The sequence below is a fragment of the Heteronotia binoei genome, chromosome 11, assembly GCF_032191835.1.
Source record: "Heteronotia binoei isolate CCM8104 ecotype False Entrance Well chromosome 11, APGP_CSIRO_Hbin_v1, whole genome shotgun sequence".
In the NCBI taxonomy this organism is placed as follows: domain Eukaryota; kingdom Metazoa; phylum Chordata; class Lepidosauria; order Squamata; family Gekkonidae; genus Heteronotia; species Heteronotia binoei.
The window spans coordinates 58976482-59003061 of NC_083233.1; the positions used below are offsets into that span (position 1 = coordinate 58976482).

At 40.3% G+C, this 26580-nt stretch overlaps 1 protein-coding gene across 2 annotated transcripts in view; it reads right to left on the reverse strand.

Moving 5' to 3' along the window:
• MED13L (mediator complex subunit 13L) overlaps window positions 1-26580 on the reverse strand; it is a 287857-nt gene that overhangs the window by 158343 nt on the left and 102934 nt on the right. For both annotated transcript variants that reach the window (XM_060250117.1, XM_060250116.1), the window contains exon 3: window positions 869-953. In XM_060250117.1, the coding sequence (XP_060106100.1) occupies window positions 869-953 (85 nt within the window). The remainder of the gene's footprint in view (window positions 1-868; window positions 954-26580) is intronic.

Genomic DNA, 26580 nt, shown 5'->3' on the forward strand with positions numbered 1-26580 from the left:
CCAGATGTACTATAGTTATTAGCAGTATGTACTTCTATCCCTCACTCTCTTTCCACACTCATAAATTATATTAGCCAAATAGAAAAGAATGACCCAAGGAATCATCACCACAAAAGCAGCCAAAACTTGGATAATGTTTTTTCCAAAACTCACTTTCTCCCATTTTTAACTATTTTTCTGTGGTTAGCTCTGCTGTATTTTTGAGCCAAACCTGAGTTCTAGAGTTACACTGGAATTTCTCGTACTCTTGAAATCAGTGCCTTTTTGCATCCAAGACTGTTGAATAGTTACCAGCAGTCTAGACATCTGAACAGTAAGGATACATGTCTAGAGACAAGTTTATGTATTGTGTCACTGTGAACTAAACTGATGCACTGGCGAGAGCATCCATGTTACAGATTATCCTCATCTCTTTCCCTCCCTTTTGCTGGTGTCTTCATCAATTGTCAGTTTTAGACTTAGGTTAGGACACTGTATAAAAAGAAATGATAAAACAAAAAGCTGGAGCTCTCCTAAGAGTGTAACTCGGTTACAGACTTAGGGACCCAATAAATTCTCCAAATGGCAACTGGCTTTTCTCTCTCTGGAAGCTGCCTCTTCATCTCATGCCCAGGCCAAAACTTCCTGCCTCTCTCATTGGTTCTCACCAAAATAAAGAGAACCTGGGGAACAGCTTTTGCTTGGAGAAGGTTAAGAAGTAAGAAGAATCTCTCCAATGTTTCCTTATCTTTTCCAGATCCAAGAATTAGTGACAGAAAGTCGCAATCATTAGCCTCAAAATTTCCATGCAAACTGGTGTATGTTAGCGAGAGAAGGGGCAGACTGTATGAACCCCTGTTGTTATCATGTATAATTAAGCATGCCTTACCTTTCCAGCAGATTGTGGATTGCCTTGAAAAGGAGAGTTCTGCACTCATAGGAAAGCCCATTCTCCCAGAGTCCTTCTTCCACCACTGTAAACATAAACAAAGTGTTAGTATATTATTCAAGAAAACAGGGAGGGGGAAGATGAATAATAAAAAATTCAAGGTAAGGTAAAATACATAAACACTGGAAAGCAAATTCAGTGAGAACAATAAATAGGAAACTGTTCTGAAACAGTAATTATTGAAAGCAATGTGGTTGGATAGAAATAGTTGGGAAGATGGCTGGACATCCCATTATCATTTTCCAGAGTTGAGCTATTAACAAGTCACAAACTTCATAAACATTAATTGTTAAGGGAAAGTTAGTGAGAACATTGTGCTGACACATCATAGCTTGTGAGTGATGTGACATTAGAAGAGAATCAAAGATGCCTGAAGGAAGGCTAAGACAAAAGGGTTAAAGGGACAGGATGACTCAAGGAAGGATAATCAAGTAGATTTGGCGCTGAGAAACATACATCTGAGGGAAGAAAGATGCAGGAGGTTACAGACAAAGAAGGAAAGGGACAGAAAAGGTATAACATTGACAGCAGAAAAGGAACAAAGAGTCCCCCCTAAGGGTTGTAAGGTACTAGAAAAAAGGAAATAGACACACAAGGGAGTTCTGGAAGGAGTTTGGAGAAGGAAACTGAACTTTCCACATAAATCAACTAGACAAATATTTGGTCACAAATGAAAAATAAACATTTCAAAACCAAGCAGACATTCATCAGCAGACAAGAATACTGAAATGCTCAGTTAAATCGCTTTTTCCATATTAGGACCACACTTTCAGCAAGTAGCACTTTCATTCTCCTAATTTCTGCTTTTTTTGTTGCTCTATACTAGGGAGCATTCTGCCATCAGCTAGAGATTATGAGGTCTGCAACTACCTAAGACTATGAAAGCACCTCAGCAAACAGATAGCAAAAGATTCATAGGATTTTAAAAAAACTGTCACATGGCATAATTGAAATTTTTAGACACACTAAACCAGGGGTGTCAAACTCATTTGTTATGAAGGCCAGATCTGACATAAATGATACCTTGTCAGGCCGGACCATGTGTGTCATAAAATGTAATGCCAGGTAGCAGAAATATAAACTTTATAAAGGACAAAGACAAACACAATTAAAGATTTTTTTAAAAAAAAAATTAAATAAACCATGCTTTAAAGATTAGCACACTTGCAATATTTTGTTTATTTAACAGTCTCTGATAACTGACAGCCCTTGCTCTGAATTACTGCATCAAAATCTGGAGACAATGTCTGTGCTGTAGAAGTCTTGAGTATGCTGTTCAGGTGTTGTACAGGTATGTATCTTAAGTTGTAAACCTACTTTTGATTTAGTAACATTCATTACATGTGAAGGCGCCATGACACAGACTGAAGGCTACATGTTTGTCTACAAAACTATAGTCTTCCCCACAGAAATAATTACAACTCCAATGAGGCACTGCAAGAATAGAGAGACAGTCATGTGTAGTGGTCAGTATAAGCCTACTTATATAAGAAGCCTTCTAGGTTAATATCCCCAATCTACAAAGGAAATGTGCTGGGTGAACTTGGTCTGGAGACTCACTCTCAGCTTCATCCACCTCACAGGCTTGTTGTTATTCCTCATCTAAATAGTTCACATTGCTTTCCTATTGAGAAAGACTGGATTATGAAGGCATGAATACAGTGAAAAGGGAGAGGCAAACCCAGCTGCATCCAGGAGAGCCCTGACATAACGAGCCAGCAAAACACACACACACTCCCTCCTTCCCCCTCTCTCTCTGTAGCACAGCAAAAAGCTCATACCTTGAATAAAACTTGGTTGGCCTTAAAGGTGTTTTGTGTCTCTCCCATGTGATCAAGGGAACTGGGCAAAGGAAGCTGTGGCTGTTTCCCTCCCTCCTCAGGGGATGAGGAGGGGGAGGAGCCTCAGCCAATAGAAGGAGGAGAAGCTTGGCACAGTAACTCTGTTGTGCAAGTGACAGAGCTTGGCACACAAGCTCCCCCTTCACCCTTTCCTCCCCAAGGGATGAGCCTCAGCCAGTGGAAAAAATTGAGGCTTTACTCTGTAGCTCCTGTGCAATTTAGCAAGCCTGCAAAGCAAGCTGTGTTGCAGAAGGAAGCAAGAGAGGGAGAAGGAAGCAGACTTGCTTCCATGCCTGATAAGAGCCCCCCAGGGGCCTGATTTGGACCCCAGGCCATTGACACCCCTGCACTAACCAAGAGTGCGTTTTTTGAAAATATAATACAAAATGTCAACAAGATTTTTAAAATGACCCCCTCTGTTTTACTTTCCCATGCATAACAAATGTGTGAATCTTCCTTTTGCCTGTACGATTACCTCCTGCAGGAAGCCAAGCCAAGACAGAAACTTCAAATAAAGACACCCCAGGGGGAAAACATAAAGCAAATAATGCAAGTTTTATTATTTATACTATATAATATATATATGAGTAATATAAATCCAACAAAAATACAATACATTATAATTAAAATTGTATGTGGGAACAAAGACTCAATTCCCGCTGGTATAAATTTCAGAAGTATTTTTAGCAAAGAAAACAGGTACATGCAAACAAAATCATCAAACAGCCTACTGATGAGAAAAACCTGCAAATTATTATGCAGCTACACTATAATGGAGACTGCTACAAGCCTTCAAAAAATTGTTAACCTACTTCTGGGTTCAGCTGCAAAATTTCCAAATACAGTTTAGTATTTTAGACCATATTCAAGCCTTCAACAGTCTTCTAGAAATATGGCCACGCTTTCATTTGCTTATAATACTCCTACTTCTTCTATGAAAAAATAAATTTCATTTTTATTAGTATTCAAGTATATTTTACAGCTTTTTTAACCTGTCATCCCTAGAATCCACAGTATCTTGCCGATTTGTGCATTCTTTATTTTAGCATTATGCAAAACAAATGATGAACAAATTTATGGATATCTATAATACTGTATTTTAATGATTGTAAGAATTTCTGTGGGGAAACAGTACATTGCAGCAGTTCTAAGAAGGTCCCACTTCTAAGCTGTTTGAAGTTTTCAAGACCGACTTACAAAATAATTCTACACCACAACCACCACAACTTAATACAAAGGGATCCCACACTGGAAAAAAATTATGTTTTTATTTTTAATGCTTAGTATTTATAAAAAATACAGTTGTATATATGTGGCACATGATGAAGATTTGTCAGTGACCCTTTCAGAGTCTCCTATCTCAAAACTTCCAGTTCCACCTCCCCTCTATGGGGTTCAAGTCAGGCATATTGCACAGATGCTTAGTCTCTGCAAGGAGCTGCAAATATTAGTGCAAAAAGGTCTTACTTCAGAACTTTTATTTCTATCGAGATATGGTTGTCTATTAACTCAGTACCCAACAGCAAGATGAACAAGGAAAACTGCTGTTTATAATTTCAGCATTAAATTCAGGACAATCCAATACAGTTTAGTAGAGGAATCACTTCCAATCAACATCCATTTCTCAGATTTTTTTTTCTTTTTATCCACACAAATTCAGATTTGCTTCCCAAAGCAAGGCTCCCTACCCACTCTGCCAAGTATGATGAGCTAAGTCGTTCTTCCAAGCAAATGAAGAATGCAGGGGATCACAGCTGAAACTTCAATGCCTTTTCACAAACATTTCAGAGTGTCTGATGCCCAGCATAACAGTCAAAGGAAGAAGATACTGGATTTATATCCCGCCTTCCACTCCGAAGAGCCTCAGAGCGGCTCACAATCTCCTTTACCTTCCTCCCAGACACCCTGTGAGGTGGGTGGGGCTGGAGAGGGGTCTCACAGCAGCTACCCTTTCAAGGACAACCTCTGCCAGAGCTATGGCTGACCCAAGGCCATGCTAGCAAGTGCAAGTGGAGGAGTGGGAGAGGAGGGATGGTGGCTCAGTGGTAGAGCATCTGCTTGGTAAGCAGAAGGTCACAGGTTCAATCCCCGGCATCTCCAAAAGGATCCAGGCAAGTAGGCATGAAAAACCTCAGCTTGAGACCCTGGAGAGCCGCTGCCAGTCTGAGAAGACAATACTGACTTTGATGGACCCAGGGTCTGATTCAGTAGAAGGCAGCTTCATATGTTCATATATGTTCATATGAGTGGGGAATCAAACCCGGTTCTCCCAGGTAAGAGTCCACACACTTAACCACTACACCAAACTGGCTCTCCAGTGTCAGTTGAGGCAGCCACAAATTCTGCCTTGGTATCCAAACAAGGCAAGATTTCTGGATCCTTCATCAAGCCACCACATCATCACAAAACTTAAACAAACCACTTTACATCTTTTTAAAAAAAAACACCAGAGGCTAGCCCTACCTAGGGGTATGCAAAACCCCCCAAATATCCAGTAAAATCTGGATTCAGGGTTATTCGGGGGCAAGATATTCAGGAGGGCTGAATATTCCCAAATATCAGATTTGGCTATTCCTGAATATATGGGGGATATTCAGATATTCCCGAATATGCGGCCTCCATTGTACCCTATGGACCACTTAAGTCAATGGCAAAATAGGGTATATTGAATTGCACTTGGGGGGAAGGGTTTTGAAGTAGAGGTTCCAAAGTTACAAGGTAGCTACAGGAGCCTCTCCCCAACAGAACTGTCAAGTTTCAAAAAGATTGGACCAGGGGGTCCAATTCTAGGGGCATCCTCCTTTTTGAAATTTGCCAGTTCCATTGGGGGCAGGCTCCTGCAGCTACCTTGTAAATTTGGAACCTCTACTTCAAACCCCTTCCCCCCTAGGTGCAATTAATTATACCCTGTTTTGCCATTGACTTCAATGGCTCATATGGTACAATGGTGCCGAATACTGATTTAGTGGTATTTGCCAACTGTATTCAGTCCTCGAGTAACATTAGAGAATCTGATCTGGCTGTATTCAGCTATTATTTGGGGGTTTGCACACCCCTAGCTATACCTGCTGCCTTGGGCACTAGAACTAATTAAACCTTATTACTCAGAACGATGACTGTTGTAACAATATTGGCGACTGTAAACATGGAAGAAGATACACACTTAGGGACAAAACTAGCTATCTGGTCATTAAAACGACTAGAAATCAATCTCTTGCTCTGGTCTACTGAAAGAAAAGTGTGTGCATAAGAAAATAATCATATCAAACAACTGCAGAAGATGTTACTCTGTAACCAGGGTTACAATTGCTTTTCCCTATGCTGTCCTTTCTTCCATGTTAAAAAAATCAATTTAAAAATTCAATTCATTGGCAAATGTATGCATTAAATAAATATATCAAAAATTCAATTACCACAGACCTGTATTAAACCCTTCATTTTATTTTTATTAAATATGTCTATAGCAAAACAATTTAGGGACAAATGCAGAAGAATCAGTGTGCCCCAGCAAATGACATACAAAAAAAGAAGCAGGAATGCTACATTGATTCTGAAATACTGAATTAAGGCCATAAAATACCTAATTAAGTGCAATGCTATTGATCTATCATTGTTATGCTGCCATTGATTCCCCTATAAAATGTGTGTTTGAAATCCTTCGTGACTAAATGAACTTGCTACTTTATCAGAGTCCATCCTACTTGTTATTCTAATGTCCTTGCACTGTTTATAGTTCTAAAGAAATTTGCCATCACCAGCTTTCAGAATTCAGAGGAAGTAACTCCCCTATCAAGTAATCAGTCAAACAGAAGCAATCATTTACTAAATATGGCTGTTGTTTGACCTTTTGTAAATACACTTACAACAGAACCCTAAGGGCGAGGTTGAAAGTGCTCAGGGAGCCAATTGAGCTTTGTGTCAGTGTATGTCCAAGATATGCCAGCGTAAGGGCCTAGGCAGCCCCTAGCACTACTACGTCACTCTCAGGCACTAGTGGAGGACCACTATGGCCACACAAGGGTGCAACCGAGGCATAGGCCCCTGCACCCATGTAGCTGTGGGTAGTTTTGGGGGTGTGGCCATAATTAGTTGGCTCCCTGAGCCCTTTCAGCCTGGGAAAGCCCTCTGCCAGAGGCAGAAAGTTACACTAACAAAAAACATGGTGTGGCCCATAAGTGTCAATTGAACTGAAAACTCAAGTCATTCCCCTGCCGCTGCAGGATAATGATACCTGCAGAATGGATTTGGAATGACGACCATTCCAGTCCAAGGCCACCTCTGCTCCATCTACGAGACAATTTGGAGGAACTGAGGGGGATGTTGAATGCCCCCATATCTGAACCCACCCCAGGGGCCAGCTCAAACCCTTTCCCACTATCAGGTGCCCAAATCTGCTGACAGGAGTTGGTTCCTTTAAGCAGGGGGGGGGAGGTGCTCCTGAAAATAAGCAGAACTTCTATGGCCCACCCTTCTCCAACTACTGCCTGAGATGGCTGCTGGGCTTCCCCCCTTTGCCACATGACCCCTGATTGGTTCTGGCAGCCCTGTCCATCATAGTGCCAATGCCTCCACTGACCACCATGGTGCAGTTGCTGGTTATGAACAGGTTGCTACCCTGGTTTTGAAAAAAAAACACTGCAAATCCAGTGACCTTGTCTGCTGGCCCTTGCATTACTTATGACCTTGGAGAATAAACTAGCACCACCATAGTCATGCAGTATCCTGCCATCACAGTGCAGGCATGGATCAAAACTGCTCTGCCTGAGTACCTTTAATCACACATTTATGTTACTAGAAGTTGCTTAATCTACTACAAAGACTCTTACTACATGAGAGTATAGAGCTTTCAGACAGTGTGATATAGCCACTTTTAATTTCAAAAAACAGCAGCAAGATTTGTGTTAGAGTATTTGAATGGATCCTAAAAGAGATTTGGTATATATTAATTACGTGTAGTATATTGTCTAAAATCAACTTCCAGCATTTTAAAGAGAAGGGCTACACTGGGTCTGGACTTAAGAGAAAATCATGTTTCACTTAGTGCTGGGAATGACTTGATTAACTTCTGCTTTCTACATATTTAACACAGTGGCATTTCTTTCTTTTCTACCTTTGTGCATCCTAATATCCTATTTGAACCCAGCAACATCTAATTCCAGGGATCTACAATCTGGCTGAGCTTGTGGGCATTTCTGGAACTTTGAGGATAAGGAATGGGCACCACTAAAAATTCGCTAATACAAATGGCATTTTTTGGAGGCTTCTAGTCATGTTTCCTGCTATGATGATGAATCAGTGCTCCTGCAGACACAAAGGTGATGGCTCCAGAATTCCTCTGAAGAATCTCTGGCTCCAGTGAGCTGGGGAGAAACCAGGAATGGCTTTTTGAATGGATGGACATATGGTATGTTGAAGCAGCAAATGGGCACTAGGCTGCCAATAGTATACCGGATTCGTTAAAAGGTGCTGGTTATGCCCTATATGGCCTAGGACCTGCCTACTTTAGGGACCGTCTCTCCCCACATGTTCCCCAGAGAGTACTCAGATCAGGATCACAAAATCTATTAGTAATCCCCAGGCCGAAGGAGGCCAGATTAAAATCAACCAGAGACAGGGCCTTCTCAATTGCAGCCCCCTGCTGGTGAAACCAACTGCCAGATGAAGTGGGGGCCTTGCGGAACCTTGTGCAGTTCCGCAGGGCCTGAAAGACTGTCCTCTTCTGGCTGGCATTTAATTGACACGGCACTGGTATTTAAGGGAAGTGGAAGAAGGCCGTCACCACTGGAATAGCACCAATCCAATATTCTGTTTTAACTGTTTTAATTATTGAATATCTGTTTCATTGTTGAATGTGTAATTTAATACTTATTAATTTTAATTGTTTGTTGGGATTTTAATGTTGTAAGCCACCATGAGCCTGCTTTGGCAGGGAGGGCAGGATATAAATCAAATCAAATCAAATAAAAAGCCATGGCAGGTGCCATGGGGCCACATGGATGATCACTAATCTAATCTAACTCTCCAACATCTTTTAGTATTTTTTTCCAAGAAAGTGACAAACTGCAGAACCTGGCATTTCCCAACATGCCCAGAACTGTCTTTTCTCTTCACCCTCACTTTTTTGTACACAATTTGCATCCCAGTGCAGAGTTCTGAGAAACTTAAAACCTTAATCACTGTGCAGTGAAAATGTTGCTAGTCCTAACAAAAAAGGTATTAACACTGCTGTTTTGAACTTTTTTTAAATAGATCAACACAGCTACCAAAAATCATTTTTGTTTCTATACAATTATCTACACACCAACTACTAAATATCAATGTAAAGGCAATATAAAACCAAGAGAGGCTGTACATGAACAAAGGAAGCCCAATGTAAGCATAGTTAACTGAAAATTTGCCGAGGGTTGCTATTAATTTAAACACTTCCCCACTTGAACAACTTTCAAAACTGCTGACAAGAAACAAATGGCCAATTTAAAATATTCCAATACGATGGGCCCAGATCCCAAGGAATTCTATTTGATGAAGAATTTGGGGGTATTTTCTTTGAGCAACCAACCTCTGTGACATATAAGAAAATGTTCCTGAAAAATCCACTCAGGTAGTTGGCTATGTGGCATGACTTGAAAAATACAAGCTTCTGGGGCACATAGACAGAAATCCAAAGCACAAAACAACAACTTCTATCAAGCAGTAGCAATTTTTACTCTACTACAACAACAATTCAGCTCACAAACCATGCAAGTTTTATACATCACATATATGGTACTTCTGCTTCTGACATATTTTGCTCACTGGGGTTTTACTCTAGAAAACTTCAAGAGCCAGAGTTAACATCATTTATACAGCTTACCTGCTTGAATGCTGGGCAACATGACAGCCCAGAGAAACAACAGAAAAAAACCCTCGGGAAGGGGACGTGGGGTTTTTTCTTGTTGTTGTTTTGTTTTTAAATAAGGCCCTTTCCCCCCAATTTTTGCAATGGAAATATTGGAAAATTTGAAGGAACAGTAAAATATATTTTCTCTTTCAAAATGAGTACAATGCTTCTTATTGCAAAACTTTTCAGTCAAAATGTATTGCATGAAAACAGTCTGAGGAATATTCTTCCCCCCAATTGAATTGGGAAATTTAGAACAGCAATTGGGGGGGGGGGGAGATATACAATCGATATACAATATTTTCAAGATGTTTTGTTTAAATTTAAATTAATTCTAACAATATGCCATAATATGTTAAATGATAATACACTATTTAAAGAGTTCGATGTTTTCAATGATATTTATACATTTTACCTTACTATCCAAACATGATGACAGTGAGAGTTTCTGTCCAAATTATTGTGAGAGTTTCTGTCCAAATTAAGTTTCTTCCAAATTAAAGATATATGTACTTTGGTAGCAATAAGGTATAACAGCTTTCAGTTCTCTCTAATGCATACATACAATTTCTATATAGCAAAGGAAGATATTTCTAAATTTCAGAAACATGTCACAGAGCACAATTTTATACATTAAGTTATAAAGAATTCATTTTTAAATCAGTAATGTATGTTTTATATGTATATGTACATCTGGTCTAAGGACTGTAATATCAATATGTATCCTGTTAAGAATTCAGAAAATCAGTAAAAGAAATTTTGGTTTAATAGGAAAGTAATGCATATATTTCAGTGTTTTCAAAACATTCTGCTTCTTCCCTTCCCTCCCCCCCTTCAAAAAAAAAAAAGGCCACAGGAAAAAAATAGGGGTTTTCCCCCCTGTGGCTTCAAAAGTTCTTGAAATTTTACATCTTTATCCGGAAACTTTTTGTCAAGTAACTCATTACCATGAAATTCAGAGAATTTGATCCCAACAAAGGAGTATTCTCGCACACACTGTGGAATCTAGATTTATCTTAGCACTTCAAACAAGTTGGAGAATAAAGGACTTTGAGGATAAGGACGTTTAAGTAAATTTTAAATTTATTTTGCACTCACAAATACAAAGAAACTACTTGCTGAACACAAATGGGACCAAACTTCCCTGTCATGACAATTATTCAGAACTATTAGGGAAGGTGTCATTTGGATTCAGCTGTAGAACTTTCCCTGGCTACCTTGTACATACACACAGTGACCACGTGGGAGTGAACACAAACCATGATAACAAACCGGAGAGAGAAAGTCATTGACACAACACATACTACCACTATCCTAGTGGTCACTGCCACCACTGAGAAAGGAATCGATGACTCCACAGCAGATGAATAGCCTCACTCTTTCAGATGGACTGACAGTGTCTGGTTGCAGACTACAACCTTGAAAAACACCTTCTGGAGGGTGGGGTGAGTATATGTTTTTCCATGAAGTTTGAACTGCTTAGATATGACTGGGTCATGAATAGCATTAATTACTGTATTTTGCATAACAAGTTAACTCTAGTCTAACACCACATTCTCTATGAATAAAAGAACAGCAGTCAGAGCAGCAGTAGTAGAAAGACCTGAACAACAGTGAAGAAAGCACTGAAGCAAAAGCATCTTCCTACAAGCCTTTTTTTTTAAAAGTAGCCTGCTGTATTGTCTATGGATTTTGAAAGCTTTCTTGAAAGCTATATATGTAGAAAAGAAACATTAAAATGTTTTAAATAGGAAAGTTTTTTTAAAAAAAAAAATCAAGGTGCTGTGCATGTTTTGTTGTTGATATACAGAGTAGCAGACGCTTCTCAGCCAACATATTATTTTCTTTGTTTAGCAGAGGCTTGAAACAACTCTTATCAGTAGACACTTCCTGAGCTGTAAATATGACCACCTCTGTCCCCAAGAAAAAGGGGGGGTTGTTAAAAAACAACAACATACTGAGCTAGTTGTCTATCACTACTACTTTAGTGATGGCAAGAAAGCTCTGCAGCTGTAGTGGCTGAATTTCAGCTGCCTCATTAGCATTCTTCCCCACCCCCTCCCCAAACCACCACTCATCCAGCATTTCTGTGCTAGCAACAATAATCTTAGAGAGCATTTTACAGCAGACTTAGCCCTGGCTAAGGGCATTCTGTGGCATGATCGAGAGAACATGGAAACACGATTCATTAGACACGCCTGGAGTGATAACAATGGAACTGCTTCTTGCTGCCTTTCATTTTCTTACATGGCGCTGAGACTAATGCATTCTCGTTACACAACAAGCAGATTTACACCTAGAAGAAAACTGTAATCACCTTTGATAAAGAGATGGCATTTTCACTGTAATAAGAAGCTAGAGCTGAGACCTCTTTTTTACAGCAACATGTTAAAATGGTAAATATCCACATGCATAAAATTCCCCCAAACACCATCCAATTAAGCTGCCTTTTAACAAGTCTCCATTTCCTGATATGAAACACACAATATGTTGATGACTCTCAACCACCGCATCTGTCTTTAACCATCACTGCTAGTGAAAAACACTGCTCTGAAATCACAGGCACAGCTTTTTTTTTTTAGCAGGAACACACAGGAACACAGTTCCGACTGGCTTGGCATCAGGGGGTGTGGTTTAATATGCAAATAAGTTCCTGATGGGCTTTTTCTACATAAAAAGTCCTGATCACAGCTATGTTTACCAGGCCCAACAGTTCTAATGTTTGCCTGCTTCTGAAAGACAATGCCTTTTATCTATTTTCACTTCCTTTCAGCATTGTATTGTCCTGTACTCTCCATTTCTACTTATCAACTTTTCTTTCCTTAGTCAATTACTACAAAATCTACCACATAAACTTAAACCCAACAAAATGTTAATCAACTCCATACAAGGTCCACTACCTTCAACAGCATTAGAAACAGTCAGGGCTTTTTTTGTTCCCAGCAGGAACTCATGTATATACTAGGCCATACCCCCAGACATCACCATTCTTTTGCACAGGGCTTTTTTGTAGAAAACACCCAGCAGGAACCCACTTGTATATTAGGCCACACCCCCTGATGCCAAGCCAGCCAGAACTGCATTCCTATATGTTCCTGCTCAAAAAAAGCCCCGGAAACAGTCCGTGTTGTCCTTCACTATGCATAATGTACCTCTAGTTTTCAAGCATCACAATCTATCTATAATTCAAAAAAACCCCAAAAAGTTGCAATTTATATAGAATAATTTTTATCTGGTCTACAGGAAAGTTAACTTCTATAAAATACAGATGCAGATCCAGGGATGTGCAATCAGAAACAGTCATGGCACAGTTCTGCTTGTGCAAGAACTTCTGAATGCCTATAGCACTTTCCTCCCTACATCTTTTGGTGGCCAAAAACTGCTTTCATAACATGTAGAAGCAGAAAAACAGTCAAGAATATGTGCGATTTAGTATAAGGACTACCACGAAGTCTTTTTTTCACACTGCCATGTGCACAATTACCCTAGTACATGAAGCAATCTTCCAGCGTATCTAAGCCATAAACTATTTGCATGACCCAGTCAAAGCTGAGCACTTTAGACTTCATGGAAAAGTACATACTTAACTATCTTCTACTGAATTTAATTACCCTTTTTAAAATCCTCACAGTAGCAATCCACTTTCTTCCCAGAACCCTTACAAAAGACAAATGAAAAACAGATGTTAACCCATAATGTTTTGCCTCTAAAAGCTAATTTGGTTGATAAGGTGAAAAACTTAAAGAATATTAATACTGCTGTTTTAAAAAATGACCTATGTGCAGCTGCAATGTTACACAATAGAATGGCATCTGAAGCAGACTAGTTCAGCTTCTATCTAAAATACAACTGCCCCAACAGCAATGGCACAATATCACACTGACATTTTGATGGCCAACCACAGCAAACTACATGATACAGTAACTTACATTCTGTGTATGCACCTATGAAATGGGAAAACCCTCTATACTATCATCCAACATACTAATAAATGTCTCCAGATCAGGCTCACTTTACTGAACAAAAAGTGTACTTCTGCTGAACACTATGAACAACTGCCTATACCCCTTATTTCAGCCTGATCTCTGATCAGTTCCTACCACTCCACTTAGTTACACATGGACCTTTCATTTGGCAGAAGGAGCCTTTGTCTAGCAGGAAAATCTTTTGTCCATAAGGAAGGCTCCTTCCACCAAGAGAAGGCTCCACAGTCAACACAGAGCAGTAGAATAAAACTCCCATACTTCACCTTTTTCCCCACCCCCAAAGGGAAGAGATCAAATATGAACTCCACAATGCACATGTGACCCAGTGATGTGTATTTTGGCTAAGCACCATCCCTGAGTTCCCCAATACTGAACACAGCAATTTTATTTTATTGTTGGCAAATTTTCTATCCCTCTCTACCCATTACAAGTCAGGACAGGTAGCAATAATATAAAAACATAAATACTGAAACATTACCCATATCTATCCTCATCCATCAAAAGCCTGCTGATACTTTTAAACAAAACTACACCACTGTACACAAGCTCTGAAGTATTTTAGATGCACAAAAACAAGTTATTCTATCACTTGCTAAATACTCCAACAGGGCCAGCAGAGGGAGCATAAAACACTATGCTGTAAGGCTACTTTGTCTCAGTTTCTGAAATAAGACACAAGATTTCCACAAAGCACTATTATCACTTGAAAACAGGAAACTCCAGAGTCAATTCCACAATGAGTAAAATAGATAAAGAAGCTGGTTTTAGTCGTAGGCAATGGGCAACTAGGAGGAAAAGGAGAAGGGGGCTTTTACAAATAGAGTTAAGTATTTTGGGTAGGACAAGAAGACAGGCAGGCAGAACAGGCCCACCCTTTATAACTCATGTAGCCACTTACTAGGTGCAAATTGAGACAATTCTACATGGGGCTATACAACTTGTAGATGCAGGAGGCAAAAGACCTACGGTGGAGTTGTCTGTAACCAATGCCCAACCTCAACAATTCAGGGTGTAGTACTTGCTTCTCCAGCTCTTCCGGTTCTTCAATCTGAGTTCTGTTCTGGATAATCAAACACCTCAAGCTCATTGAATTAAACTTCCTATACACATTTTGCATTACATGTTTTAGACAAATGAAAACACACCACTCATAACTTTAAGATCTGCCTAGCTCAGGCTAGCCTTGACCTCATCAGATCACAGAACTTAAGCAGGGTCAGTTTTTGGATGGGAGACCACCATGAAAGCCTCTTACATCTTTATCTGAAAAATTTATGTAGGTCACCAAATTTGGATTACTTTAGAAAGACTTTTTGGTATTACAGAGTACAGTAACTCTGCAAATATATACATACACGGGGGGAGGGGGGGAGACTGCCATTCTGTACAAAGCCCCCTCCAGTAGTTCACAACAACCTAAACACAGATTGTATGCAAACAGTGCCAACCAAATGTTTGCAATACAATATAAAATCGTTCATAATGAAACAGGATTGTTGAGGAGGTTTTTAACTTATTACCAACAAAACTCAAGAGAAAGTTGAAATTAACAAAACAAATAAAGAACAATAAAATGCCAAGCAGAAAATGCCACATGCACCTCAGGATTCATTCTCCCATCTTCCATGGCAACCAACCTAAACCTTAAGCTTCACAGATATGCAATGCTATGTTATCTATCTAATGTGTATTTGTTTACTGCATTTTGGAACAAGAAACAATTCTACAGAATTGAGTAAGCCAAAGACTAAACCACAGCAAAGGAACTACAAGCAATAAACTCATGAATCCCGCCAAGAGTTAATAGGGGACCTTCTACGTCTCTTCAGTCTATAGCTATACAACACAATGACCACTGCAGGTCTCTACCTCCCCCCCACACACACTTTCTTTTTTTTCCTACTAGACACTTCTGTTCATATGAAGGAATGCATCAAAACATACCTATGGAGACTGGAAACAGATAATTAAGCGAGGAACTTGTCAGTGCTCAGCCACAGAAGCACTATTACATATTTTGCTTTATTACATTATGCAAATTCACTGACTTGGAGCTTCTGTCTTACACAACTGGAAAGAACTAAATTCCAAATTAAACTTATATTACATACACGTAAAATAAACAAAGCCTTAATCAAGTCACTAAAGCTTCTCTATTGAAAGAACTTATAAAACACTATGCATACCGCAAAAATCAAGCTTTGCACTACTGGAACAGCTCTATCCTATATACCAGTGGTGGCGAACCTATGGCACAGCTGCCAGAGGAGGCACTCAGAGCCCTTTCTGTGGGCATGCATGCTCCCTTGCCCCCCCTCCCCCTCACTTCTGATTTAAATAGTTAGAAGGAGCGCCAGCCACATTGAAGCCAGTAGGGTCCAGTTTCGGCACAGCGCAGCCCAGCGCACCTCTGATGAGGGTGGCAATGGAACATGGCTGCATTGCAGCTCTGGGGAGGGAGGGAAGGTGGGGGGCAGCCGCGGGGGGAGTCAAGCCTCATGAGAAGGGGGGAAGGAGCACGCATGTCCACAGAGAGGGCTCTGAGTGGCTTGGTTTGGAGAGGGATTTAAAGAAACAAATGCCTTCTCCAAGCTGGCCAATTGGGCGGTGGGGGTTTTGAGAGTCACACAATAGTTGCGAAAGAACCATCTGTAGCTTCCGAGTCACGGTTTGGCCACCCCTGCTCCTCATGGTAGCTGGAGGTTGCTGGCTTTTATGATCTCCAGGTGACAGAGGTCAGTTCCACCTGGAGAAAATATCTGCTTTCGAAGGTGGACCCTGTGGCATTATACCCTTCTGAGCATGGGTGCAGAACAGAGTTGCCAACCCTCAGATGGTACCTTGTAGGTGTTCCTTCAAATATGCTGGCTGTTTGGCCTAACACTTAAGAGAAATTGCTAAGAGGATTGTTGCAGCTTGAAAAAGCTCACGTGAAACAGGGTTCAGTATGACCTTGTCCTTGGAAATTGCAACTTTGGACAGACATTAAACATCTGGAGTACTACACCAGGATTTCATGGAATGAGATGGGAAGTTTTACCATAGAATGAAAAGAAAGACTCTTGGTGCTATTGCTTCCTTTTCTATTAAGGACTAAAAGTTATGGTTGTTTTGTAATTTATGATGGTGGAATTTGTGTTTATTTTTGTTGACCTTGTATAATTTAATAATAGAAGCTGGTTTTCATGGTGGGTTATGTATCTTTGATTTTTTTAACCTTCAGGTGGTGGCTGGAAACCTCCTGGGATTACAACAAATCTCCAGGCGATAAGAGATCAGTTTTCCTGGAGAAGATGGCTGCTTTGGAAGGTGGACTCTGGAGTCATATCTCATTGAAGCTCCTCCTCTCGCCAAACTCAGGCTCCTTCCCCCAAATCTCCAGGTATTTCCCAACCCAAATCTGGCAACCCTAACTGGGCCTCCTTCAGAGAGACAACAGGGCACTCCAACATTTTTGAGCTCGTGGGCACCTTTGGAATTCTGACGTGGGGGGGGGGGAGTGCAACCACAATGCAGCCCCCAAGCACAACACACAGGTAAATTCCTTGCAGGTGTTCCTGCAGGGTTTTTTTTGGGGGGCGGGGGGTAGATGGGACCCACTAGGGTCCAAACTTGCTTAACATAAGAGCCACATAGAATAAATGTCAGATGTGTGAGAGCCACCAGACATGAACGTTAGATGGAGAGCAGAAAGGAAGGAACGTCAAATGTCTGAGATCAGAAAGGAAAGAAGGGAGGGAGAGAGAGAGAGAGGTGGAAAGAAAGCAACTTGCTTTAAATGCATTCTCCAAGCCACTGGCTGGCTTGGCTTGAAGAAGTGGTTTAAAGAGACAAATGCCTTCTCTGGTGGGGGCTTCAAGAGCCACACGATGTGTGTGAAAGAGCCGCATGTGACTCCTGAGCCACAGTTTGACCACCCCTGCACTAGAGAGATGTGTATAAGGCAGCTTCATGTTTTCATGTGGCCAAGACCTGGTTGCGTTTCATATTTCAAAACTGTTGTGGCACGGTCCAAGCCGAAGGAAAGAAGAGAGCATGGGTGTGTGGGGATGGGGGGATGGAGGAGGGATCAGGACCTTGAATCAAGCATGTTTTTTTGAAGGGATGTGGGTTTATTACAGGAAATGTTGGATCTCACTAATGTGGCAGAAACAGCAGCCGGGATCGCCTCTGGTTTAGGAGTTGAAAGGAAGGAACTGCAGGCTACCTTGCTTTCAAATATAATGCTTCTGAAAGCAGTATCTGAGCATAGCTCTTTCAAGCTACAGGGATCATAAAGCAAATTGTTGATTAGTTGTTTTTAAACTGTTGCACCGCTGTTCTGGTTTTCCAGAGCATCCCTGACAAGTGTTTGTCCAGCTGCTGCTTAAAGACTGCCAGTGAGGGGGTCAATTGTTGAACAACTATTACTGTTAAAAAGTTTTTCCTATGCCAGTCCTCTCCTCTGCTGCCAGCAGGAATAGCTCCCTGGCCTCCTCTAAGTGGCAGCCCTTCTAATACTTCAAAAGAGCAATCATGTCTCCCCCCTCAACCTGCTCTTCTCCAGACTGAATATCCCCAAGTCCCTTAGCCTTTCCTCATTGGGCGTGCTCTCCATGGCTACTAGGAAGTAATCTACAGTGAGCACTGTGGCACCTAATCTCTACACATGCACCGGACTGCAGTTATAATATATAACATATGTTGTAACATATGTTACATGTTCAAAAGTGAATTAGGTGGACAGGAATACCTCTGGGAAAGGCATGTTCTCAGTTTAACCCAGACTTGCAAGTAACAGAGCAATGAACAGCCTCCATTTATTGCCTTATGACACTCTCACCATCATTCTCCCATTCTGACATGGTACTATTTTGTTGGTTTCCTAAGCAAATATTATCCAGACCAAATGTTCTTACAGTTTTTCTAAATTAAAACCTCAGTATTCAGGTTAAATTGCCATGTTGGCACTTTGAGATAAATAAGTGGGTTTTGGGTTGCAGTTTGGGCACTCGGTCTCTAAAAGGTTTGCCATCACTGCAAAATACTAACACAAACCAGTATGCAAGAGTCTCTGTACAGTATTTAGTATTTCAGGGCTGTTACTAGCCTCTTAGCAGAACACCCTGTGCTCAATGCAACTTCTGTTTTGTCTGAACAAATACATAAGGAGTGAGCCACAGGAAAACAACTGCAGAACTCTTATCAGTAAGAGACAGAGAAGTTAAGACTTCACAGAGTCATTAGAGGCCTGCATAGCAGTTGTCCCATAAGCAAAATACAGGGTCTCTTCAGTAAACGATTTTGTAGTCCACTTGGGTTTGCTCTTCATTACTAGTCAACAGACTACTTTTATAACTAAACAACATGATACTAAACATTACACTGAGAGTAACTGCTACGCTGGACTTCAGACAGTTGGTGTATAAAGGAGTCCAAACAAATCATCTATTTATCCTGTATTGCAAGTGTGACTTATTTTGCTGCCAGTGCTGTTCTTGATACAACTATCTCCTTTCACTAAGAAATATTCATAAGTATGTGTTTGGAAAACACCAATTTGCCCTTTTTTTTCCAGTGAAAACTACATCCCGGGTGTGTACAAAACAAAGACCTTAACAGTCAAGCAGAAAGCTTTATCTGCAGAAATCCTTACAAAGACTTAATTGGAATCTAAACTGACATTGCCATCCCCGCTGTTGCAGTGTAGCCCTAAGCTGATATTTTTGTTCTGGATGACCATGCAGCCCATGTCATCATGCATTAACTTCAGATAACTTAGCCAACAACCATCCCATCCTTTTTGCACTTGCCTGAGACCAAAGCCTGCTTTTGCTTATAATGAAAATGACTACTGGGCAGGCAAACCTACATTTTTACTGACCGTGATAAGGAATCCCTAAAATCATGTTTTACCTCTACAATGGACACGGCAATCTTTTAACCAAGGTGAAGCATACATCATTAGATGGCACAAAATATTTTAATATTGGAATGATTTTATATATATATATATATAATTTCAGGAACCCTCAAGTTCTTTTATTGTCTGGTATAACTCAGCGCACTAAGAACATTCCATACTTTTTACTACACACAATATTCTAATACACCTTAATTTCAGTGGCTTAGTTCATCACACATTACACCAATCCATGATTTTTATTAACTATAGTTTAGAACTCAAATTACTAGTCAACTAGTCAAGGGCCTGGCGTGACTTTGTCCATGGGGTCGCAAAGAGTCGGACTCGACTGAACAACAACAAAAGAATTCAAATTGGTTTGTTAACCAATTGGTTTGTTAACTTTTAACATATAAACAAATGCTACTTGTCTGTATGCATTTTTCAACTGCTTTGGTACAGGAGATTCCAGAGGCAGAACAGTGTCAGTCACTATGGATGGCCAGACATTGCACCAAATCTATGTGTTGTACTCTGAAACCAACATGATTGTATAATACTTTAACTGGATAGTATTTCAAGTGCTACATCTTATTTTTCAAAACTATTACATTTCACTAAAGAAAAGACACAGCCAGAAATATGTATTGATTTTGTTTTACTTTTCATTAATCCTAAAATTTAGCACCCCCTTAAAGCCTGCCTAGTTTGCTGATATGGCTGAATCAGTCCAAGGTATTACAAGGTTGGTCCCATCCAGGCATGTAGACTGCAGGAAGGCCCAAAGCCTTTTACAACACAAGGCATCAAAGCCAGAACAGACATCTCTTAATCACCCCAGCCCACTTTCCCAAAGCTGTGACAATATTTGGCCATTACCAAAGTACACTACCCTTGCCTCAGAAAGACATTTCTTTACAATAGACAATCAACATTCACACAATTAAACCCAAATTATCCCTATTCAGTATATGAACACACACAGCTCAAGGAGGGCATTAGCATGTAATTAAGCAGCTACAGACTTAACAAATGTTTCTCTGGGTACAGAGACACAGCACCTTTCATTGCATAGAATTAAATGCAAACTATGTTCTTATATTGTTTAAGAAAAGAAGACTTCTTTCCAAGCAAGCTTTAGGAAACTGATTTCTAATTGGAAACAATATCTAGCAAGCTATATACAAACTGAAACAGCAACCTGACTTTTTAATACCAAATCTTGTAGGTCTTTCAATTGTCCAGCTTTCATTTTAGACTGACTGATGTAGCTTTATATTAGGACTTAAGCTCTAAAAGTCTAAAAACAGAATCGGCTATGTGACAAAACATACTACCAGTAATATTTGTGCTTAGGACAAAGTTCAGAAAAACTTATCCATGCCATATTCAAATATTCAATGTCTTTGTAATAGTTACATTGAACTACAAACTTAGAAAGAAATATACTGAGTCAGATCCAACCAACCTTTCTAAGGGTGAAAAAGAGAGGAGAAAATCCCCTTTGACCACAAAAAAGGCCATACTGAGTTATCAAAGGACCTAACATACACCAAAGTCATATGTAGCAAGGGCTGTAGCAAGGAAACAAATTAGATGAGACTGAATGAAAAAGTTGGCTGGATTCAAGCTATATTTTCTTGGATCTCTCCACCTAAGTTTTTATCTATTTACACAAAAACAATTATACGTACACGCCCCTCTCCCTAATACAATTCTGTAAGGAGGAAGGCAAATTAAATTTTGTTAATCCTGATATCAAGTTAATTTAATATTTATGAAAAGCTATGAAAAGGTCAATTAATTAATTAATTGGCTAATTAATAGAAAGCAGAGAGTGAGTATAAATGGGCAGTCTTCACAGTGGAGGATGGTAAGCAGTGGAGTGCCGCAGGGCTCAGTACTGGGTCCCATGCTCTTTAACTTGTTCATTAATGATCTGGAATTGAGAGTAAGCAGTGAAGTGGCCAAGTTTGCAGATGACACTAAATTGTTCCGGGTGGTGAGAACCAGAGCGGATTGTGAGACACTCCAAAGGGATCTGTTGAGGATGGGTGAGTGGGCGTCAACGTGGCAGATGAGGTTCAATGTGGCCACGTACAAAGTAATGCACATTGGGGCCAAGAATCCCAGCTACAAATACAAGTTGATGGGTTGTGAACTGGCAGAGACTGACCAAGAGAGAGATCTTGGGATCATGGTAGATAACTCACTGAAAATTCCAAGACAGTTTGCAATTGCAATAAAGAAGGCCAACGCCATGCTGGGAATTATTAGGAAGGGAATTGAAAACAAATCAGCCAGTATCATAATGCCCCTGTATAAATCGATGGTGCGGTCTCATTTGGAGTACTGTGTACAATTCTGGTCACCACACCTCAAAAAGGATATTATAGCACTGGAAAAAGTGCAGAAATGGGCAACTAAAATGATTAAAGGTTTGGAACACTTTCCCTATGAAGAAAGGTTAAAACGCTTGGGGCTCTTTAGCTTGGAGAAACATCGACTGCGGGGTGACATGATAGAGGTTTACAAGATTATGCATGGGATGGAGAAAGTAGAGAAAGAAGTCCTTTTCTCCCTTTCTCACAATACAAGAACTCGTGGGCATTCAATGAAATTGCTCAGCAATCAGGTTAAAATGGATAAAAGGAAGTACTTCTTCACTCAAAGGGTGATTAACATGTGGAATTCACTGCCCCAGGAGGTGGTAGCGGCTACAAACATAGGCAGCTTTAAGAGGGGATTGGATAAAAATATGGAGCAGAGGTCCATCAGTGGCTAATAACCACAGTATGTGTTTATGTGTGTGTGTGTGTATACACACACACATTGGCCACTGTGTGACACAGAGTGTTGGACTAGATGGGCCACTGGCCTGATCCAACATGGCTTCTCTTATGTTCTTATGTCAAATTGAAAATGCTATTAATATGATCCACTGTGCAAAATACATATTTTTTTTGTTTCGTATAAAAATATATTGCATCTTTTTCAAATTCAACACCAAAATGTCTGGGGTGGGGAGCAACTCTTTATGCAGAAATATGGTTGCTTATGCTGAAATACCATCATTTCTATGGTGGAGCAACAACTTGAAAGATCTTGGCACAGAAATGGTACATTAATCTCTGCCTACTTAGTATAGTCAGGAAGCACATTACAAAGGATCATGATATGCAACAAAGGCAGACACTGATCTATTTTCGTCATATGTGTGTGTTGATCACCTCCTACTTTGACCAGAACAATGGTCATAAACATATATAGCAATTTATATACATGATAAAAAGTGGAAGTTCAGGTCATTCATTGTTTAATTACACTGAACTTTTGGAAGACTTTCACCATGGACCATGTAAATGCCAGAATATTCCATGACACTAAACAAAAGGAGTACAGTGTAATATTCCCTCTAAGCTTCACAGTGTTGTGAGCAGAAATTCTATCCTGTGAGTGAAAAAAGCTAGTAGCGTTAAAGTTGTGAGCAGGTCTACATTTGACTATCACATAAATTAGTTTAAATTATTTCCATAAACTTGTAAAAATCTCAAAATAATTTTTTTTAAATTATATTTAAACTATATTTAAGAATAATTTAAACATTATCAGAGAAAAGAGAATCAAGTCAAATTTTACCCACCCCTTTCTATTCTATTGGTAGGCCTGTCCTCTGGAGAATAGGACTACCCACCCCTTTCCACTATATTGGTAGACCTGGCCTCTGGAGAACAGGTCTACCCATACCAGTCCACTATATTGGTAGTTTTGCCCTGTGCTGGGCATTAGAAAACATTTCAGCACTTGGAGGGGGGGGGGAGCTCTTGCAGTCTACTTTGGTGGGGGGGAGGGATAAGTAAAATATGACAACCAGTATTACAGGTCAAGTATAACAGAGGAAGAACAATCACTGTCAGAACCCTGACTAACCTAACAAATGGAAAGTTGCTTAAATATTATCAATTTGCCCAAAACTACATATTTATTCAAATATTTATATCTCACTTTCCCCTTCAATGCAACTTACAAATCTTACTGAAAAGCATAACAGGAGCATACAAAAAAAAAAAATTTCTGGCTCCATGGTAGCCTACAATGGCTCCATAAGCTATAATTGAGAATCAATCTGGGGTATTCAGGGCTGGGGGTTTTTGAGGTAGAGGCACCAAATTTGGAGCATAACTGCTGGTGCCTCTCCTCAACCCCCTCCCCCAAGTTTCAAAAAGATTGGACTGGGGGTCCAATTATCTGGGTCTCTGAAGGAAGTGCCACCATCCTCTATTGTTTCCAATGGAGGTTGTGAATAGAGAGCAGAAACCTGTAAGCAGCCTGTTGAAAATTTGTGTGCTAGTGCTCCCTAACACAGCTTACAGGGAACTATGATACAGTGTTGATTACTGGGGGGGGGGGGGGGAATGAACCCAGGAAATAAGCCCATGTAGCATAATTTGGCAAAGCTTGGGTACCCAAGTACTTTGTCCTCACAGCCCATCAACTCAACAGGCCTTTGTCTCGTCACACAATAAGTCACTAAGGACCTATATTAAAGATATTACGTGGGAATTTCATGTGAATTTCCTGATGTACTTTTTAATGTTAAAAAGCAATGGAGGGAAGGGAAGCACATTACAAAGATGCTAGCCCAGGGCTGGCCAAACTTGCTTAACCTAAAAGCCACATAGAATAAAAGTCAGATGTTTGAGAGCTGCAAGACATGAACGTCAGAAAGAGGGAGGGGTGGAAAGAAAACAACCTTAAGTTTAAATGCATTCTGCAAACCACTGGCTGGCTTGGAGGAGTGATTTAAAAAGACAAATGCCTTCTCTAAGCCGGCCGATAGGGCAGTGGGGGCTTTGAGAGTCACATAATATGTATGAAAGAGCCACATGCGGCGCCTGAGCCACAGTTTGGCCACCCCTGTGCTAGCCATTTACTATCTACATACATGTGCTCATTTCCTGATACAAACTAAGGGGGAGCAGATTTTAATTAGGAAAATATTGAAAGGAAAGACTGACTTCTGGTCCAAACTACCCCTTTCCTCACAGCTGTTTTTAATATTGAAAAAGTTAGACTTGTTCACAGATCTACCTCAGAAAGTATAATCTGTTCCAGAGAACTGCAGCTTAAATGGGCCACTGGATACTTACCGTGAAGGGTTTTTCTCCTCTGAGGAAAGGAGGAGAACCCACCGTCCAATCAGGGAGGCAGGAATAAATTTTCAGCTTCCTGTCTCCAACCCATGGAAGTCACCCTTTTCAGTTTTGGCAACTCTGAAAGCAGTTAAACTATACTTACAACTCTAGAAGAGATAAAAAAGCAAACAAGCAGAACAGCAACATAGAGAAAACACAGGTAAATTATATGACTGGCACAAGGAGTGAACCAACCTGCTGACTAATTATTTGATGATGACTTTGGGAGGGACAAGATGTCCTCCTTTCCTGAGAGGAGAAGGACCCTTCATAGTAAGTATCCAATGGGCCATTTTCTCTCTGAGGCAGAGGACATCTTGGTGGGACCTCCCAAAGCAGTGTCTCTATTATCTGGGTGGGTCATCGTCTTCTATTTCCATAATATGTTGTAACTGTCTTCTGTCAAATGCTGCATCAACTGAGTCACAGATGTTCATCGTGTAGCGCTTTACAAATGTGGATATTGCTAATCAAGTGTACACTTTGCAGATGTCTTCAGCAGTAGCATATTTGGCAAAAGCTGTGCTGGCTGAGTCACTTTGTGCTGAATGAGCAGTAATCATAGCTGGTATGTTTAATTTTGAACTTTATAAGCTTCAATAATGTAGGCCTTATGGGTACTGCTAATGGCCAATTTTGATGTCTTCAATCCTTTATTCAGTGGAGATATGGAAATGAATAATCACTTTTCCTAATATTTTCTGCCCTATAAATGTCTTATGGCCAATGGATGCCACAGCTGCTACTTACAATGAAGGGAATTTGGGCAACAGTGGAAGGCAACTCTCCTGAGATCTGTGGAAGGCCAAATTCCCTTGCAGTTTAAAGGAAGGGTCTTGTCCTCATGACTGCTTTGTCTTTATGGGAAAAAATACAGCTCAGTGTGCCCATTTCAGACACCCTTCTTGCTGATGTGACTACTACAAGAAACAAGGTTTTCATCCTTAGCCATTTGAGAGGAATTTCTTTGATAGGCTTGAAGGAATGTCTGGCGTGCAGTTTCCACAATGGAAGTATGTGTGATTGTGGTGGATCTTTTTGAGCAGCTCACTTGAGAAAGTTATGTATGCAGGGGTATATGGATAGACTCAGCCCCTGGAATTGAGGTAACACCATCATCAGAGTTGCAACTTGATGTCTTAGGGCAGATGCCTTGAGAATGTTGGCATGATAGTCTTGAAAAAAATGATAAAATGGATTAAATATTTGGTTTCAAAGGGTTGATACCTTTTCTTCTACTCTACTTGATGATGACTTCCAAGAAGCATTGTACATTCTGCTCATTGTTGTTTTCTAGTACTTAGTAAAGTATCCGTCACTTCTACAGAGTAACCTAGTTATAGAAAGTTGACTCGCTCAATCTCCACACAGTTAGATGTAGCCACTCTGGATGTGAATGCCTGAAGAGGTTGAATGGAAGAGCCCTGAACTGTAGATGCAAAATCAAACCTAAGATGCAAAATCAAAGGAATCTTCTGTGGTCAAAAAATGTTGGAATGCAGAGGTACACTGCCATGAGATCTACTGAAGTAAAGTATTCCTCTGGCTGCAACAACTCATGGGATGGATCTCAGAATCTCCATTCTGAAATGCCTTAGTTAGATTAACTTGTTAGATAGGCTCACCTTCCAGTCTCCATTCTTTTGGGGGACTGAGAAGAATATGATGTAGGCTCCCTGTCCCTTTTCTGAAGGCGAGACAAGTTCTATGGCCTGAATGGTGCAAAGATGCTGGATAGCTGCATGAGTTCTTGCATATGAGGGAAGCTAGAAAGTGTTCCAGAGAGGCTCTAATTAACTCTATCGAGTATCCTCTGTTGACTGTCTCCAGGGACCAGTTGTCTGTCTGAGGGATGATCCACATATC